General features: G+C 37.0%; 2 protein-coding genes across 8 annotated transcripts in view; both read left to right on the forward strand.

The window, feature by feature from the left end:
* SGK3 (serum/glucocorticoid regulated kinase family member 3) overlaps positions 1-11,716 on the forward strand; it is a 109,641-nt gene extending 97,925 nt beyond the window's left edge. For 5 of the 6 annotated variants that reach the window (XM_005215455.5, XM_015474460.3, XM_015474461.2 and 2 more), the window contains 4 exons: positions 1,848-1,943; positions 3,995-4,150; positions 7,310-7,399; positions 9,864-11,711. In XM_005215455.5, the coding sequence (XP_005215512.1) occupies positions 1,848-1,943; positions 3,995-4,150; positions 7,310-7,399; positions 9,864-10,034 (513 nt within the window). In that variant the 3' untranslated portion in view covers positions 10,035-11,711. Of the gene's footprint in view, positions 1-1,847; positions 1,944-3,994; positions 4,151-7,309; positions 7,400-9,863 lie in introns of all 6 variants that reach the window. The other variant, NM_001193021.1, reaches the window with a different exon arrangement.
* An 88-nt stretch (positions 11,717-11,804) lies between these two features.
* MCMDC2 (minichromosome maintenance domain containing 2) overlaps positions 11,805-19,430 on the forward strand; it is a 47,449-nt gene continuing 39,823 nt past the window's right edge. For both annotated transcript variants that reach the window (XM_025001829.2, XM_059874423.1), the window contains exon 1: positions 11,805-18,151. The gene's annotated coding sequence lies outside the window, so the exon portion shown is untranslated. The remainder of the gene's footprint in view (positions 18,152-19,430) is intronic.

The raw sequence follows: 19,430 nt of genomic DNA on the forward strand, positions 1-19,430 counted from the left end.
ATGAAAGTGAAAATTGAAAGTGAAGTCGCTCAGTCATATCTGACTCTTAGCAACCCCATGCCCTGCAGCCTACCAGGCTCCTCCATCCATGGGATCTTCCAGGCAAGAGTACTGGAGTGGGTTGCCATTGCCTTCTCCGACATGCCTCATGGCACTGCCACAAAAAAAAAAAAGGAAAGAAAAGTAGAATAAAATGTTTTCAGCTTCCAACCAGCTGGGAATATCTGATAATCATCTCTTCTTTTAATAAACAAACATTTAAATAATAAATAAACGTTTAAAACTTTATTGATAGTTTTTTTTTAACTCTGATTTTGTGATATCACCAGTAACCAACAAAGATAAATTACACTTTTTTGTGCTTATTCGTTTTTAATGTTAAAAGTTTATCTTCGATTTCTTCAAGCATTTGATTACATTTCTAATCCTTAAGAAAAAAATCATTAATCAGTGATGAAAATGTTCAAAAATTAATTGTGATAATGTTGGAACAACTCTGTAAATATATTAGCAGCCATTGAATTGTACACTTTAAATGGGTGAATTGCTTGGTATTTGAATATCTTAATAAAGCTGCTTTTTTTTAAAGGAAATAAACTAAAGCAAATATGGCAAAATGTTAGCATTGCTTATGTCTGGATGGCAGCTCTGTTGGTTTTTATTACATATTTATAGTTTTTATATGGTTAAAATATTTCATAATGAAGCTATTTAATGCAAGAAAATCTGGTGCACTGGGACGACCCAGAGGGAGGGTATGGGGAGGGAGGAGGGAGGAGGGTTCAGGATGGGGAACACAGGTTTACCAGTGGCAGATTCATTTCGATATTTGGCAAAACTAATACAATATTGTAAAGTTTAAAAATAAAATAAAAAATAAAGCAATGTATATGGGGGTTGGGAATTACAAATCAGAATTTATTAACCAGAACACCTATTCTCTAATCATGTTAACTAGCAGAAAATCTATCTTTCCATTTGAGACAGTAATAATAATCCTTAAGATTTATGTTAAAGCCTTGTTATTCGAATTTCACACATACACACATTTAAAATATCCTATTTATTGCGATCTTAAGTGCCAGGTAGCTTTTTTCTGTCGTCTAAATTTTAATGTGATCGCAAACTATTAAACCCTTTTTATTTATTTTCCCATTTCTTTGTATCACATAAAAAAGCTGAAAATGTATTTCCTTGTATATATTTCATGTGGGAAGAGGAAATATATATTTTGGAATCTAAAATTCAAATTCACTGTTATATATGTGTGAAATCATGATGCTTAAATGTTTTACAAGTTGAAGTGTAAATAGCCATCTAATAACTTATACAACTTTTAAAAATAATACATTAAAGAATTGCTGTCATAATTCTTAAATAAGAATGCAGTTTATTATTTTTTCTTTCACTGAAGAGAAAAAAAATGAATTATAATTGTCATATTAAGAAATCTTCAATCACGACTTGTTTCTTCAAGAAAAGCAAGAATAAAGAGAAATAAGATTTAATTAATTAATCTAAAATTAATTTTGTGAAAGACAACCCCCTGCAAAATACCTACTTTATTATGGTTTCTATACTTGTCATCCTTTTCTGTCTTAACTGCATCATCATTTCTGGGGAAAATACTTGAATATGTGGTTTTTGAAAATTATCCCAGTGGATTCTCAAGTACCACTGACCAAGAACCACTGATATACAGTGAGAATACCGAACCAACTGAAAATCTAGATAACATGTTTCATTTAGTGTGATATAACACCTAAGATTTATTAAATTTCTCAATTATTCCTAGGTTTTGTCTTGATTTGTTTCTGAGTTGTTCTAATAGTTAATCTTTTCTGTAGTATCTAGCACCTGAAGTAATCAGAAAACAGCCCTATGACAACACTGTGGATTGGTGGTGCCTTGGTGCTGTTCTGTATGAGATGCTCTATGGATTGGTATGTGTTTCTACTCTATTGTTATGATTCCAGTACATTGTAATTGATTTGAGTTTTCTCTTTTGCCTTTCAGTAATCTTGTGGACCCTTGTTAACTAGATAACACTAACAGAACAGTAGTAACATGGTTAAATGAATCCAGAACCACATTAGGGGTATGCACAAAAAGAAACCCTGTCATTTGGTTACTGATTTTTTAGAATTATTTCTCTGCCACACTAATCACTACTTCAAATATTCTCACCCCACTAGCATTTTTTAGAAATAGATACCTAGTTATAACATTAAAATTACCCACTTTCATGCAGTTTACTCTGGCCATTCTGCCTAATTTCTAATTTTCTTAATTTCAAAAAGATGGAAAGAAAAAGATTTTATTTACCAAAAGATAATAATACCTTTAGGTTTTTGCCTTGTATTTTGTTTTCATAGGATTTAATTAGGATACTGGTGCTCTGCTTTTTTTCTTTTTTTTTAATCACCGGGAGTCCTTTATTCCCTTTACCATAAACACCATGTCTTGAAGATTTCATTGGAAAAAAAGTGATGTTTACTATGTAATCAGTTTCCCCAGTTTTTATTAATTAAAGACATTATCAGCCAAAGTTTCTGATTAACAAGTCAAGTTGTTTTACTACATTGAGTTAATATCATTTCAGCCAGAACAAACATTTTTAGGTTCCCTTGGTGGTCCTGTGAGTGGTCAGCAGCCTCATGCTGGGAGCCATGCACTCCATGCGGCCCTCACGAGGCCACGCCCACCGTCACTGAGACCTGAGGTGGGCGTGGCTTTTCTGTTTGCTCTGTGTGTGTGTGTGTGTGTGTGTGTGTGTGTGTGTGTCCCCTGAAAACAGGGGTGATGAAATTTAACCGCTGAGGTATGTTTTAGAGAATTTGTCTCATGTTGTTAACTCTGAATGACAGATGCCTATGACAGCCAACACTCTCTTCTCTGCCCTTGACCACAATCCACTTGTTAAAAAGACCCAGTTTTGCTGTGTTAACACAGGGAGCTCACCTTGGAGCTCTGTGACAGCCTAGAGGGGTGGGAAGGGGGAATGCTCAAGAGGGAGGGGATATATGTATACTTACAGCTCATTCACATTGTTACTAATACAACATTATAAAGCAATTATACTGCAATTGGAAAAAAAAAAAAGACCTAGTTTTCTGGTTATGCTGGTAACTTAGAAGACCTGCTAACCATATTATGTCTTACATTCTTTAAGTGTTGAGTATTTCTCATCCTGATATTTTCATATCCTTTTAACTTCTTTAGAAGTCTTTGAGAGTATAAAATATCTTGCATGTAAAATGCAGCTGACTCAATAGGGAATATTTGAATCACATACTTCATTAATCGGGCTTGTATTAATGATTTAGAAATAAAGTTACATTATAAAAACTGAAAAATGAGGTTTTTCTTTCCTGTACAAAAGGGGAAAAAAATGACAAGCCTGTAACTTCTTTAACTTTAAAAATAATTTTTCCTTTAAAACTTTTAACTCAGTAATGAACTGGCCAATCCTCACGTTGAAGCTGTACCTCAGGTCTTTAAGCAGTTACAGCAGCAGGACACTGCCATGGCCACAAGTTCTTAGGAAGAACACTTTCTAGAAATCCGTTTTAATTAGTATATTACTGTGTCTCAAGAAATCATTTAATGTTCGCCCTGTGTCAAATCTCTGTTTCCAGTAATTCTATCATTATGTCTTATGGTGAAGTTGGAGGTTGTTTTTTTAAAAACAGTTATTATTACAACTTTTATGCAATTCACACCTGTCTGCCCAGTGTTATTGAATAAACCGGCCCCTATTCATTCGGTGACCATGTATTAAGCTCTACAGTTTGCTGACTTCTAAAATCTCTTCCCATGGGACGCCTTACTGCAGGGGTACACAGGCCCAGAGATGCCAGTGCTTTTCTGCAGCTGCTGGACACAGACTGCTCTCTTTAGGTCAGGGCCAAATCTAACAATTTTAAACCCCATTTGTGCATAGTTCAATTAATACTAACTTTCTTTCTCTATGTTGTGTTTTCTTTTTTTTAAGCCTCCTTTTTATTGCCGAGACGTGGCTGAAATGTACGACAATATTCTTCACAAGCCTCTAAATTTGAGGCCAGGAGTGAGCCTCACTGCCTGGTCCATTCTGGAAGAACTCCTAGAAAAAGACAGGCAAAATCGACTCGGTGCCAAAGAAGACTTTGTATGTACATCTTTCTCAGTAGCTTCTTTATTTATTTATCATTTGAAGAAAAATCCTTATTTTATGTAGTATTTAATGGGATGAATACAGCTCCTAAAGAATAGTACCATGAAAAGGAAGCATGCTTGTCCCAAAAATTTTCACCAGGGTTTATATAAAACTGTACAGTGTATAAAACTTCTGCACATGCATTTTTTCATTTGACCTTCAGAATAATTTGATCCTTTTTCATCCTCCATATCCAGCTTTCATATCCTATTATTTATTTGATTTCATTTATTAGCATTTTTGCTCCCCCCTTCTTCCTAAAAAAATAATGTGTGGCTTGCATTTTTTGATTGCCTAAACTTTTAGCTCATTTTGTTTAGGAAGAATTTAAGTGCCTCCTGACTGCATGAGGTAGTAACTTTTGCTTGAACTATTGTTCAGGGACTTTTTTTCCCTGAGAATGTAAATATGACACCTCCTTGAAAAAATTATGGGATCTGCAGGGGTTTTTTCTTTTTTGTTTTTCACTTCAAATCAGAATAATTTAATTGCTAACAAAATTACTGGTGTTACATTAGTGAATTCATGAATTACTGAGGAACATGAATTTTAAATTCATTAAAAGTTCTCAGAAATTCTTGAGGGCTGTTTGTCAGTCTTGAACTTGAGCTGTGAATAGTGAACTCCCTGGTGGAGTACAGGACTTGGGCTCCAGAGTCCACTGTTTTAGGGAGCCTTGCTAATGCTCCCTCCCTCCTTGTACCTCAGTCCTTTTGTTGAATTCACTGGCAGAAATTGGAACCCTGGATCGATCAATCCATCTGCCATCCCTTGGTTGGTGGACGGTGCTGATGGAAGTTACACAACTGAGACTATTAGAAGAACTGTGAAGTCTAGTCATTAGTCTCTTGGATGCTTCTCCACCTAATGCTCCTGCTCTCTGTAGTGACTATTTCAGACCTTCTCTCCAAATTTCTGGGCTTCGCCGGTGGCTTAGATGGTAAAGAATTTGCTTGCAATGCAGGAGACCCAGGTTCGATCCCTTGAGTCAGGAAGATCCCCTGGAGAAGGGAATGGCTACCCACTCCAGCATTCTTGCCAAGTTTTTACGTTCCTTTCCTTCTTCACTTTTAGCAGATGCTGTTGCCTTCTGTTTTATAACGAAAATAGAATCAGCAGAGACGACTCCTCACGTAGACCCAGTGTTGTACAGCCCATTTACCTCTTGGGCTCCTCTGTGTGTGACAGTCCCCATCTTTTCCTATACTGCAGCCATACTGGGCTCTTGTTTTCTTGACCAAACTAAGCTATCTGCCATCTCAGGCCCTTTGTATGCCACCTAGAATAGTCTCCCCTCATTCTTTTTTGTCTGGCTCCTTCTTACTGATCTTCCAGAACTCTGGTCAGATATCACTTCCCCTGAGAAGCAGGATAGGGATCCTACTTTTTATACACTTTGTGGCTCCTTGTAGGAGAAAAAATGGAATGGGTATGAGTACTTTGCCAGCTTTCAACTGTAGTAACCCAGAATGGAATTGTTTTTGATAGTAGAGCTTGTCACCTGAGTTTTACCTCAGCCTCACCATGTAAAAGTCTCGTTCGACATCTTTATCTCCACATTCAGCAGTAATAATAATTCTTTGTATCTAGGTAGTACTTTATTCCTTTCAAACCACTTTTATTTCCATATTTGCCAGTGATTCTTACAACAACCTATGAAATATAAAGGGCAGAAATGTTAACCTCACTTTACCTGTGAGGAAACAATGACTTGAAGAGGACATAAGTTGGTCATTCTGAGTTAACTCTCCCACGCCTCCTCTGGGCATCTGTAGTGGACAGACAGTGTAGTCTGTCCACTACACTGTTGTGCCACATTGAATGACACGAACATATGCCTAGAAAGAACTTTGGAAGGTGCGGGACCAAGTGGGAATGGTTTGGCTTCCTAAAATTCTTCAGTGAGTACTCAGTATATTTTTTAGCATTCAGTTCAGTTCAGTCACTCAGTCGTGTCCAACTCTGCGACCCCATGAATCGCAGCATGCCAGGCCTCCCTGTCCATCACCAACTCCCGGAGTTCACTCAGACTCATGTCCATCGAGTCGGTGATGCCATCCAGCCATCTCATCCTCTGTCGTCCCCTTCTCCTCCTGCCCCCAACCCCTCCCAGCATCAAAGTCTTTTCCAATGAGGCAACTTTTCGCATGAGGTGGCCAAAGTATTGGAGTTTCAGCTTTAGCATCAGTCCTTCCAATGAACACCCAGGACTGATCTCCTTTAGGATGGACTGGTTGGATCTCCTTGCAGTCCAAGGGACTCTCAAGAGTCTTCTCCAACACCACAGTTCAGAAGCATCAATTCTTCAGTGCTCAGCCTTCTTCACAGTCCAACTCTCACATCCATACATGGCCACTGGAAAAACCATAGCCTTGACTAAACGGACCTTTGTTGGCAAAGTAATGTCTCTGCTTTTGAATATGCTATCTAGGTTGGTCATAACTTTCCTTCCAAGGAGTAAGCGTCTTTTAATTTCATGGCTGCAGTCACCATCTGCAGTGATTTTGGAGCCCCCAAAAATAAAGTCTGACACTGTTTCCACTGTTTCCCCATCTATCTGCCATGAAGTGATGGGACCAGATGCCATGATCTTAGTTTTCTGAATGTTGAGCTTTAAGCCAACTTTTTCACTCTCCTCTTTCACTTTCATCAAGGGGCTTTTGAGTTCCTCTTCACTTCCTACCATAAGGGTGGTGTCATCTGCATATCGGAGGTTACTGATATTTCTCCAGGCAATCTTGATTCCAGCTTGTGCTTCTTCCAGCCCAGCGTTTCTCCTGATGTACTCTGCATATAAGTTAAATAAGCAGGGTGACAGTATACAGCCTTGACATACTCCTTTTCCTATTTGGAACCAGTCTGTTGTTCCCTGTCCAGTTCTAACTGTTGCTTCCTGACCTGCATAGAGGTTTCTCAAGAGGCAGGTCAGGTGGTCTGGTATTCCCATCTCTTTCAGAATTTTCCACAGTTTATTGTGATCCACACAGTCAAAGGCTTTGCCATAGTCATTAAAGCAGAAATAGATGTTTTTCTGGAACTCTTTTGCTTTTTCCATGATCCAGCAGATGTTGGCAATTAGTAAATAATAAATCTGTTTCTTTACCATTCTAGCTTGAGATTCAGAATCATCCCTTTTTTGAGTCACTTAGCTGGACTGATCTTGTGCAGAAGAAGATTCCACCACCATTTAATCCTAACGTGGTAAGGTTACATCCAAGTCTTTCTTTCTAAATAGTAAAGTGTGGGACTATAGCTCCTCGTAATTTTAGGACTAGATCTCAAAATCTAACCTGAATAAAACTGAATCAGTGCTGAAATATTTATGAAACAGGTCAGGCACAACTGGTAACTTCGGGATGATTCCTAAGATTTTAGTTACTTTAGATTGATACAGATATCTTCCAGCCCAGTATCTGTAAAGTGTTTTCTTTAGAGCATGTATGAAAAAGGAATAAGCACAATAGGTTAAAAAAATGCAAATTAAAGTGACCATGAGGTATCAAATTCATATCTGTTAAAAAAAAAACCTTATAAGTAACACTAATGCACTTTTTCCTAGATTGATGTAAAACCAGCTACAGTCAAACATTATTAATGATAATGTAAATTGTTACATCCTATTTGGAAAACAGTAAGACAGTATTATAAAAATGCTTATGTTAGCTTGACTTGTTAAATCTGCTGATGGAAACATTTTACTTAAAGGATTAACAGTGTTGAAATGTTTGGAAATAAATATATAATGATAGGGAGATTATTAATAAATCATGAGAAGGCTAATAGTGATGTTACTAATGATAGCTTCCTATATGTAGGCATATTATACTTCTCATGCATTACAGCATGTAATTTATGTGTCAAATAAGCTGCCAAGTTACTGCTATTACTGTTCTTACTATACATGTTTGATAAATGAAGAAATGGAAACTCAGAGATGTCATGTAGCTGGTTAAAAGTAGTAGAGCTGCAATTCAAAGCTGTGCCTGATTCAAGGTCATTATTCCTTCTATGCTTTCGTACATGGACAAAAGACACAAAATAAGCAATTACAGAAAACTAAATACAGATGGTTTTCAAATGTATGAGATGTTCAACCTCACTGACATTTAAGGAAAGCAAAATAAAACCCTAACATGTTGCTGTTTTTCACCTAACAGATAAGCAAAGATTAAAAAATTAGCTCCTATACTGTCCTCAATACTAGTGTCTTTTACTGAAGCCAGACAACAATCCTATGGAATAGTACTGGTGTTTTCCACATAATACAGATGAATTAACTTAGGCTCAAAAAGGTTAAATCACTTGCGAAAGTTTAAAATTAAAATTGTAGAAGTAGAACTTGAGCTTGGGTGCTTTGAAAAGAGTCCTTTCTTACTCTTAACATGAGTCATGCAGTATTATCCCTCACAATACGAGCCATGAACCATCAGGGTACTCATAAAATATTTATAAAGTCAAATGAAGAAACATTTGTCATCATTTATTGAGCACCTTCTATGTGTCAGATTTGGGAAATTTTATGTATCAACGCATCTAGTCCTCACAATAACCTTAACAGGTTTATGGTAGTATTTTTATTTTACAGAGAAGAAACAAACTCACAGAGATAGGTTAGTTTATATAAGGAATTATAGCTAGCAGCCTTCATAGCCAGTATTCAAACCTTAGTCTTGTTCCAGAGTCCATGCTTCTAGGGTTATAAATGAGAATTTGATGACTTTTATATACATACATGAATATAATTTTTAGCATTCTTTCTCTTCTGTTGGAGAATCTCATGTGGAAGGATCTAGCATCCTGGATTTCCCTGGTCTCTGCTCTGCTTGTTTGTAGACCTGCTGGGCTAACTCTGTCCTTGACTTCCATATCTTCTGTGAATCCATTTTAACTCTAACTTGGTTAGAGTTGGTGACTTTGACATTTTAAGGATTCCCTTCCCCTGAGTGGAAAATATCCAGAGTTTCAGGGATGGGCTTGAAGAGTGAACCACCTGAGTTTGTATCCCAGTTTTGATCTGTAAATACATTGGAAGGAAAGAGTCCATTAGCTTGTATCAGCTTCCTGAAGGAAGGTTAACCACTGCCTTTGAGCCTAAGTAGCCACGATACTTCACTTCTCAGGTTCCAGTCCCCTTAGGTCGCCAAAGCTAAGGGTGTCACAGCCAGATATTGAATGAATGACCTCTGTAGAATCACCTTTCACAATTTTACTTAATATTCATTTCTTTATCAAAAGGCCTCCCCAGAATTGAGAAGCTGGATGGGCAGGCATTTTATGGAAGAGCAGATGCAAAATGCTGTCTTGAAAACGTCCCTGAGCTCCTTTTCTAAACTTAGAGGTGATGATGGGTGGGTAGAGAGTAAGCAGATCAGTTACAGGACCTGAGAGTCACGTTAACAGAGGCAAGGACTCTGTCATACTGGCCTTCCTCACCCTTCTCTCTCCTCCCTCTACCCAACAACGAGAACCTTAACTGTGAGAAGGGCATGAATAATGAAAGTCAAAAAGGAAAAAGCAGGAAATGTGTCAGAGACATGATGGAGTAGGAAGACATCTAAACTTGCCAGGAATAAATGGACAGATTCCAAAGAGGGCTTTAATGGGTGACTGCATCAATGGGAAAAAAAAGATATGGTGAATAATGGTATGCTTTTCGATGTTTTAGGTGGGACCGGATGATATCAGGAACTTTGATGCAGTGTTTACAGAAGAAACAGTTCCGTATTCTGTCTGTGTGTCTTCTGACTATTCCATAGTGAACGCCAGCGTACTCGAGGCAGATGATGCCTTTGTTGGTTTCTCTTACGCGCCTCCTTCAGAAGACTTATTTTTGTGAACAGTCTGCCCTCCAGAAACCGTTAAGCAAATATAAGCCTACAGATGAGACGGAAACTTCTGTTTGTGTGAATATATTCAAATATGTTTAACTAGTGCCTCATTTTTACATGTAATGTTTAAAACTATGAAAAATGTATTTTCTGCTGTATGCAAGAAAATAGGGCATTTCAAAGAGCTAAGTTTTGGATTAAAATTTGTATTCTTGTTTATTAAGCTTATTTTTAAACAAATTTTGAAAGCTGTTGTTCTTAGCACTAACCTGTTTTTTGGGGGGGAAAAAAAAACCTTTTTGCTAATGACTGTTTTTTTCCCCTCTAGGTTTACACTAACATCTACCCAAGATCAGCTGTTTTTCAGCAGTCTATTGCAGTTCAGTTAATGTATATTAATGCCTTTGTAGCTCTCTACTTTGACCTTTGTTCTCTGATCACAACTATGCAATTGGTACATGGTTGTTTAAAAAAAAAACCATCTTTCCATAATGAATCACTGTTTGACATAATCATTCCTTGGTAGGATTAAAATATAAAAGCATAGTTAATTCACTGGCTGCTAGCTGATGCTTTGGATAACTGTTCATTCTACAGATCCAAATAAGAAGTAACAAGAGGAAATTCTGTGTTTCTGAAATACCAGTTCAAATTTGTGAATTATTTTTCCTCTGGAGGAAAAGTGAAAGTTCAATAGTTAGAAAATTTAAATATTCCCAAAGATCTGAAGGGAAATAAAGTAACTGCTGGATTTTTTTTTTAGGTGGTGCCAAAAATGAATGTCTCTGTTTCATGTATTTATATTACCAATACATTCTATTTATGTTCTTTTTGGTCTTTTGAATATTTAATGTATTGTTAAGTAGGTCTTAGTCTTGGTATTTGCTTTTGCAAATAGCTGTTCGAAACTATCTTCCTAATTGGTTGATAAGTAACAAGACTATTGCACTGTCTGTTTACCTAATTGGGAATTAAAAGAATAGCAAATTATGGGTCAGTATAAATCTATACAGTTTTACTACAGTGTAACAAAAGTTAAAAATAATTTAGGCAGATACATAGTATCGTATTTATCTTAGAAAAAGTACAGGAAATTGATCTTTAAAATCATACTAAAAACCAACTTGTGTACTTGTTAAAAAGGAGTATCTTCAGAAAACTAAAAATTATGCTTACCTTGGGGTTCTGATTCTTAGTTTAGAGATTTTTCAAGTCTTGTAGGAAACTGTGAAAGAGTTCAGTGACACAGTTTTGATGCCTCAAGAACAAGCGTTCTTTCATGTAATTTTCTCTTGAGAAAGAAATTATAGAATTCCCTTTAGTTTACAGTTATTCAGCAGAAGCGGGGACGGGAGAGTGTACTTTTGTTAGATTAGTAATATTTGCATCCAATACACTGAATCTTCCTTTAGAGGTAAGACTTTAACAGCAACACTGTAAATATTTGGTTTATTTGGCACTACTGTAAGTTCTGCTTTTATACAGAGCTCTTTGCTTATTGTAAAGCAAAATAAAAACTGTAGTTTCTTGTATGATTTTTTTACTCAGCCGTTCCTTAAACTGCCAAAAATTAAAGTGCAATATTGTATGTTTTTAACAACAGATTTTAAATAGAATATTGATGTTTCTCGGGTCATAAGAAATACAGATCTTGTAAGTATAATAAAAACTAGCAAAAAGATTAATGATCATCTAATGCCTGCCATTATTTTAAAATTGGTGATGGTTACAATAGTCATTGCAGACAGTAATTATTCATATATGTAAGGGAGAGAAGTATAACATTTTAAATATTTGGGCCTACACAGAAATTACTAGATTATCATAGGCTGACATGTTTAATATTCAGTGAGCAAAATCTCTTCCAAGTTTCAAGATTATCTTTTTTCTCAGAGCATGCTGTCTTTTAGAAAATGTATGCCATTTGAATAGTTGAACTATTTCATGGTTATTGCCAAAATAAACTCAAGGTTGAAATGAAGAAGCCCCAACATTCTTCATGTTATACATATCTCTTATTTTATTGCATATGGTAGAGTGTAGAGCCTCTGAACCTTTGTCATGTTACAGCACAGGCTGAAAATTACAGAATTTGGCACACCCACAGGGAGGTGTTAACTGACATAGATACTGGCAACAAGTAGTCTGCTCAAAAGTTTTCTATGCCAAAATAATTTTTGAACTTAGGAGCCAGCAAACACTGTTGCGATATAATTTCAGTAATGATAAACATTTGAAAAGTGATTTAAATATTTGTAATATTTATTACTATAAAATTTTATCACTATAAAAATTTACCATTACCAATCTCTTAGCATACCTGTAACTTTTGAGGTGATTTATCCATAGACATACAGACCTTTACACAGATATTTTATGACTCATTCTTTTGTATATCACATGCTGTATGAAAAGTGGGAGTAGGTATATAGGAACATTTTTGGTAGTGCCAGAATGATTTTTAATGAAGTGTGTTAAAATTAATAACTTATTTTCTCATGTATGTAGTTTGGAAGTTAGCTGTTTTTGAAATTGGGGTTTTCTGCCACTTACCTGTAATAGCAGTTTTTATTTATGGAAATAAAAGTTAAGTCATTATTCTACCATCTTTAGTATTTCAGCCATTGTACCACATTAATGATAAGTGAATCAGGAATTTGGACCAAAGGGAAAGTGGAAAAGAGATAGAAACAGCATCACCTAAGCAATGCAAGTGCACAGGAATGTGCTGTGGTGACTTCCGTTTTCCCAGTTCCACGTGTATGGAGCTTAGAAATTGCCTAATAAAAAGCTGAGCAGACTGAAACATCAACAGTTTTTGTCGGATACACATGACAGTGGAGGACACAGGGCAAACTGCTGCCCCTAAGACTGGAGAGACAGATGGCCAAGTGTAAAGAGCTGTGGTTTACTGGAGCAGACAACCCCTGCAGGAGGCACTGCAGCGGTGGCAAAACCTATATAACAAATGCTAGAGATCATGTGCACAGCTTTTTGAGAGTTCAGAAGTCCAGGGGAACCTGGTCACAGGGCTGAACCAACTTCTCACAAATACTAAGAAAAACATTTCCTTGTACTTCCAGTATGAGGAGGGAAAATGAACCATTTTCAAATATGCCAGAGCACTGTGTTCTTAACAAGGCTTGCTCCCAGAAGAAACTAGTTAATCTGAACCTGACTCACAGCAGTTTTATCAGAGCCTAACTGACGGAAGGGAAGGGAAGTACCCAAGTCCAGTCCATTCTAGCAATTCTGTCCCACCGAAGGGGTGGAGGTGGGAGGAGAGGAAACAGAAACATACTCAGTCTGTTGGACAGCTACGCAAGATGTGACTAACGTGTAATGAGAATACCAGAAGGAGAGAAAAAGGAATAGAAGTATTTCTCCAAATTAATTTCAGATACAGGAAGCTCAGAGAACACCAGAATAAATGCAAAACCCACAAAACAAAACTATACCTAGGCATAAATTAGGGACAAAAATTCCTGAAAGAAGCCAGGGGAAACAAAGATATGAATTACATGTGACTTCTCCTCAGGAATTATGATAGCAAGAAGAGAGTGAAGTGAAGAGAGGGAAAAGCCCACCAGCTTGGTAAAGGAGAAATACTTTCTCAAGACAAACAAAAACTGAGGTAATTTGTTGCCAATAGACTTGCCTTCCAAGAAAGGTTAAAAGAAGTTCTTTAAAGAGAAGAAAGGCTTCCCTCCTGGCTCAGATGGTAAATAATCTGCCTGAGTTGCAGGAGACCCAGGTTTCATCCCTGGGTCAGGAAGATCCCTTGGAGAAGGAAATGGCAACCCACTCCAGTATTCTTGCCTGGAGAATTCCAAGGTCAAAGGAGCCTGATGGACTACAGTTCATGGGGTTGCAAAGAGCTGGACACAACTGAGTGACTAACATTTTCACTTTCAGAGAGAAGGAAAATTATATAATTCAGAAACTCAGATCTACGTAAAGAAAGAGCATCCAAGAAGGAATAAGTGAAGGTAAAATAAAAACTTACTTTTCTTACTGATTGATCTGAGAGATAATTGTTTGAAATAATAATGTTATTTGAGTATGTATATAATGTATAAATATGCTTACTCATACTTTTACATAAGTAATATGACATCATCATACAAGGGATGAGAGGGAGAGAGTAAGATTAGTTTGTTGTCATATAAAGTATTTGCACTAAGGTACTTCACTATCCTGTGAAGCCATTAATGTTCTTTGAAAGTGGGCTTTGATTCATTGTAGATATATATTGCAAACTCTAGGACAATCAGTTTAAAAAAGGAAAAAATATGCTAAAAAGAAATTAGAATAAGTTAAAACCACGAAAGGCAAAAGAGAATAGAAGACAAAAGCAGGAGCCAGGAAATGGAAAACAGTGACAAATGTGATATTAATCCAACTATATCAATAATCACTTTGAACATAAATGGTCTTAAGTGCACCAATTAAAAGATTTTCTTCAGAGTGGATCAAAAATCAAGACCCAGCTCTATGTTGTTTGTAAGAAATCCACTTTAAATATAAAGACATACAGATTAAAAGTAAATAGATGGAAAAAATATATAGCATCCTAATACTAATCAGAGGAAAGGAGGCATAGCTATATTAATTTCAGACAGAGGAGACTTCAGAGAAAGGCAAGTTACCAGGCATAAAGGACATTACATAATGAATGATAAAGGAGTCAATTCTTTGAGACATAGCAATCCTTAATATGTAGGCACCTAACGGAGTATAAAACTACGTTCGACAAAAATTGATAAAACTAAGGAGAGAGAAATGAATTCACCGTCATAGTTAGAGACTTCAACAGTCCTCTCAGAAATGGACAGGTCCAGCAGACAGCAGTCTGTGAGGACTTAGCTGAACTCAACACCATCCATCAACTGGATATAATTGACATCTATAGACTGCTTCATCCAAAAATAGCAGATACACTTTCTTCTCAAGTTCACATGGAACATTCACCAAGATAGGTCAAATCATGGACCATAAAAAACAGTTAACCAGATTGAAAAGTATAGAAATTATATCATGTCTGCTCTAAAACCATAACAGAACAAAGCAAGAAATCAATAACAAATATAACTGAAAAGTCCCAAAATACATGAAGATGAAATAACATATAGTAACACATAGGTCAAAGAAGAAATACCAAGAGAAATTTTAAAATACTTTGAACTAAATGAAAATGAAAACAATAATCAAAATTTGTAGATAAGAGAAAACAGTGCTTGGAGATAATTGGCTTGAATTGATATAATTCAACTTATATCATTGAATGCATATATTAGGAAGAAAGATCTAAAAATAAGTTTCTACCTAAAACTTGTTAACTTTTGCTCAATTTTGCTGTGAAAAAAAAAAACTGCTCTAAAATTTTTAAATCTTTAAAAGGCATGACAGCAGGTCCTGTGTAGTTAGTTGCTGAAAGAGGAAAAAATGGAAGAGGGGATGAGAATGGAAAGGACTTTGATTTGCATAAAACAGTTCTCTTTCACACCACCACATTCAAGTTAAAAAATTTAAATGAACCAATCACTTACAATGTATTTATCTTTATAAATCTTCCTAACAGATGCCCTATATGTGTATCTAAAATTAAATTGTTGCTTCTTGCAAAGCATACTAGTTTTACACACTGGGTATCTACTTTAAATTTTCAAGCCTCCTATTGGGAGGCTTCTAATTCTTAATCTGCCACTGAGATTTTGTTTGTGATGTTCAGTGATCTAAAACAATAAAATGCTGTAAGTATTTACAACAATGTAGCAATCAGAAGCAATGAAATTTTGACTAGATATTTTCATTTTCAGAGAATTTGCAACAGGCAGTAATGCACTGAATACTTAAAATTTTAAGTGTTTTTTTCTATGTCTAACATACTTTAAAGGATGTACTAAATACATAAAAACCTATTGGAAGATTTTGTTGGACTTGGTTGATTTAAAACTCCATTATTACTTTGCATGGAAATGAATCATTACAGTTAACTGATTAACCAAAACTTTTGTATATATATTAATAAATACCTTTCAGAAGAATTGATTCTACCTTAAAACAAGATCCATCAGCAGCCCATAGTCTAGTTCTTCTCATATAAAATAGTATTCATAACCACAGGATTTTAGTACAAGACGGTTTTAACAGACCTTTGCTGTTGCAGATTGATTTCTAGTTCAGCAAAACATTTTCTTTACCTCATCGCTCACATAGATGGTATTCTCCCATAGGAACAAACAAAGTCTGTGGTGTTTTGTCAACCCTATTAAGTATTGAAAGGAGTGGCTTCTATTATTTCCCAAGGAAAGTGGTCCAGGCTTCCAACTCCTGGATCCCCCCAACCCAATGAAATACAGCAAGACTGATAACTGTTCAAACTAATACTAACAGGGAAGGACTCAGCACAAGCTTTGGTTTTTTGGTAACAGCTTTATTGAGATTTAATTCACATACCATAGAATTCACCTATTTAAAGTGTAAAATTCACTGGCTTTTAATTTATTCAGAGATGTGCAACTATCACCACAATCAATTTTAGAACATTTTCATCACCTCAAAAAGAAACCTTATATGGGTCAGTTCAGTTCACTCAGTCATGTCTGACTCTTTGCAACCCCATGGACTGCAGCACGCCAGGCTTCCCTGTCTATTGCCAACTCCTGGAGCTTGCTCAAACTCATGTCCATCGAGTTGGTGATGCCACAATCCAACCATCTCATCCTCTATCATCCCCCTTTCCCTCTCCACCTATAGGGGTGGATAAACAAAATGTGGTATATACATACAATAGAATATTATTCAGCCTTTAAAAGGAAGTTCTGATATGCTATAATGTAGATGAACCTTGAATACATTTTGTTAAGTGAAATAAGGCAGTTACAAAGGACAAACACTGATTCCACTTACATGAGGTACCCAGAGTAGTCAAATTCATGGAGACAGAACCCAGCTTGCTCTCAGGGGCAGATAGGAAAGTAGAGAGCCAGGGAAATGGGGAATTACTGTTTAAGGGGGACAGAGTTTCAATTTGGGAAGGTGAAAAAGTTCTGGAGGTGGATGGTGGTGAGGTTTCACAATGTGAATGTACTCAACACCAGTGATCGGTACACTTAAAAACTGTTAAAATGGTAAGTTTTATGTGAATTACCACAGTTTAAAAAAGTTATACCCATTAGCAGTCACTCTCCATTTCCCCTTAAATCCCCCGGAAAACCACTAATCTATTATCTCACTCTCAGATTTGTTATTTCTGAACATTTTACATAAATGGAATCTTATAATATTTGGCCTTTCCTATGTAGCTTCTTTTGCTTTACATAGTGTTTCCAAGGTTTATCAATGTTGTGGCACATTTTAATACTGATTCTTTTGAGTATTAAAAGTCAGTTCAGTTGAACAGACATTCTTTTGAACTGACAACATCATGTTATATGGATATACCACATCTTATTTACCCATTTATCAGTTTCCACTTTTTGGCTATTGTAATACTACAAACATTCACATGTAAGTTCTTGTGTGAACATACGTTTTGCATTCTTTCTCATACTATCTATACATAATATGTATAATATGTAATATGTGGCACGAAATTGTTGGGTCATATAATAACTCTGTGGTCCTTTATCAGGGAATGTTTTCTGAACTGTTACACCATTTTGCATTCCCACCAGGAGATTTTTATGTAAGCTTTTTAACAAACATGACACAACCAACGTTTTTTTTTTATCTTTCTCTCTGTTCTTTGCCTCGCAAGGAGCGAGCAAGAGCCGTTATATTAAAGAAGATGGAGTGCAGGTCAGACTAGGTGCTCTGGTGACTGGAAGGGGCAACCCCAGCAAGCTCTGCGCGACCAACGGCCCAGAGATGCGCGCATGCGCGCGAGGACATCGCTGGCTCCTGGGCTCCAGGTGGCGCGTGACAGGAGAGGTTCGGTGGGTGGAAGGGTGTCACACCCCGCTGGGCTGGGGGCAACAGGCACAGTCCACAGTGCCTCTGTGGGTGGAAGAGGTCCTGGAGCTCAGGATGTGAGGCCGGACTTGCTTCCATCCACTTTGATTGTGAGGTGTTTTCGTGCTGACTCGGTCAGGAGAGGAGACCCGACCTGCGCCTGTTTCTGGTGAACCAGCACTTAGGTTCTTTAGGCTGTGGGGAGACCTGTCACATTTTGTCCCTGTTGGCTTATTTAATGCTTTCCCAAAGGGTTCCTGTCTTTTCCTCCACTGTCCACTTCCTTGATAATGCCAGTACTCCAGGACCTCCGCTTTACACCAGTGATACCCAGAGCGTTATCTCTGGTCTTTTTAAAATTACTGAAGGCCAAGCCCTAGTTTACGTCGCCTTAATTCTTCTGTCTCTGGACGTCCTCAGAACCGATCAAAGTCAGCATATCTGAAATGAATTTCACCTTGTTATTTCCCTACCCTTCCCCAGACTTTGGTATTTTTTTTAGAGCAGCAGCATCCACCCACACCAGTAGACCGGCGTGAAATTTTTAAAAGTCTAGAATCCATCCCCTCCATTCTCTTTCATTCCTAATGCCCTAGGTTGGGCTACGTATCTCCAAAGACTAGAAACTGATCATAGAATTCCTCTATTCCAACCCCTCTTTCCACTCTGGCAGCAGGCACTGATGTCCAAAATAAAAATCTGACCATATTACTCCCCTGTTAAAAACTTTGATGATTTCCCTTTGTCTATATAATCATTATGGACTTCCAAATTTTTCAACCCTGTTGAACTTCACTGAAACATTTCATTATTAGCAGTCTCCCATCATTCGGCCTCCAAATTATGGTCTGATGAAACACATGGAACGTTCTGAACACAACACACGCTTTGAGATCGTTTTATTTAGATTAGGGGCACTGAGAAACTCTGAAGTTCCCCGCCTCCCTGCCGGCGCCCCCCCCACGCCCTCCATGTACTACCCAAAAGGACAGTCTCGCTTTGGAAAATGAGCTGAACAAGTAGCAGGGGTGTGGATTCAATAGTGTAGGCGTGAAAATTGGGAGAAGGGAGATTACCTCTATCCTTGAAAAACTTTTTCTTCTCTTCACCTCTCCTCCAGTTACTGAAATCTCACTTAACTCTCCGCCAGTTACTGAAATGTCACCTTTAAATGTCTATGACTCAACGATATTAAATCAAAATGTCCTAAAACAATAGAAAATATTATTACCCCTACACGAGGAAGACCCCAAGTTTAGTGAACTCTTTCATATACAGTTCCTTCTGTGCTCTCTAGTACATTAATATTTCTCTTATAGCACATAAATTGTACAGAATTTTAACTTTTTTACATGTCTGCTTTCCCTCACTGTACTCTTGGAAAAATAGGGAACTTATTTTACTGATCTTTGTATCCCCAGTGGCTAGGACAGGATGATATCCATTAA

Source organism: Bos taurus, chromosome 14 (genome assembly GCF_002263795.3).
Source record: "Bos taurus isolate L1 Dominette 01449 registration number 42190680 breed Hereford chromosome 14, ARS-UCD2.0, whole genome shotgun sequence".
In the NCBI taxonomy this organism is placed as follows: Eukaryota; Metazoa; Chordata; class Mammalia; order Artiodactyla; family Bovidae; genus Bos; species Bos taurus.